Below are 824 nucleotides of genomic sequence, written 5' to 3'. Positions count from 1 at the left end.
TCATATCCAGGGTCCCAGTTCACGATTGGAGCAAAGAATGTCACTCTGGGGAACCCTGATCAGGCATGTGCTATGGTGTATGTGATTGGGGCTTGAGAGACGGGTTGGCGACCGTGGGGAAAAGTTAGGTGTTGGCGGGAGGAGCTCCACACCACGAGTCTGTGGCATCATTCGTGAAAAGACAACATGGAGGTGGTGACTTTTTGGATGGCTGTCTCTCTCTCCCTCTGGGCACATCTGGTGTTGAGTGTAGGTAGCCAGGCAGCCACAGGGTGCCCAGTAGTTGAGCTGTCTTCCCCCATGGAAGGTCCCAAGAGCACTTGTCTTCTTCTCTAAGTCACAGCAGGTGTCCCCACATCAGAAGCTGCAGTTCCCTGCACCATCTACATCACTTGCCCGAGACGCTCCCGTAGAATCAGTGTCACCTTCCAAAATGACTGAATAAAATGTAGATGGAAGAGATGGCCGCTGGGACATTGGCATGGGCAACACGAAGGAGTGGTTCCGTGCCGAGGATGTTCCCTGAAGCTGATGACAAACCTTCATCACCATCTCGTCTCTTCGTCCTCAGGTTCTGACGCCAGCACAGTTGAAATCCACACAACAAGTGGGCCCCACAACAACAGGGAGGTCGGCTCTGCACCCGAAACCCATGGAGACCTGTGAAGGCAACACTGCGGGGTCTAGAGCCATATTCCTGACACTCTGCTTCCCATTCTCCAGAGCTGTTTCTCCCCTCCCCTCCCCACCCAGGTGTGGTACCCACGCCCCACCCAGTCCCCAGCCTTGCTCTCGTCACCACACAGGAACTACTTCCTAGGGGT

At 54.9% G+C, this 824-nt stretch overlaps 1 protein-coding gene across 1 annotated transcript in view; it reads left to right on the top strand.

Annotated features, from left to right (window-relative positions):
- The window catches only part of GPR143 (G protein-coupled receptor 143), a 26,326-nt gene extending 25,645 nt beyond the window's left edge, over window positions 1-681 (top strand). The window contains exon 8 of the mRNA XM_023515065.1: window positions 572-681. Within this exon, the coding sequence (XP_023370833.1) occupies window positions 572-666 (95 nt within the window). The 3' untranslated portion in view covers window positions 667-681. The remainder of the gene's footprint in view (window positions 1-571) is intronic.
- Window positions 682-824: the final 143 nt, after the last annotated feature.

Source organism: Otolemur garnettii, unplaced genomic scaffold (assembly GCF_000181295.1).
Source record: "Otolemur garnettii isolate 467f Iridium unplaced genomic scaffold, OtoGar3 scaffold00065, whole genome shotgun sequence".
Classification (NCBI taxonomy): Eukaryota; Metazoa; Chordata; class Mammalia; order Primates; family Galagidae; genus Otolemur; species Otolemur garnettii.
This window is presented reverse-complemented; position numbering and strand designations above follow the sequence as displayed.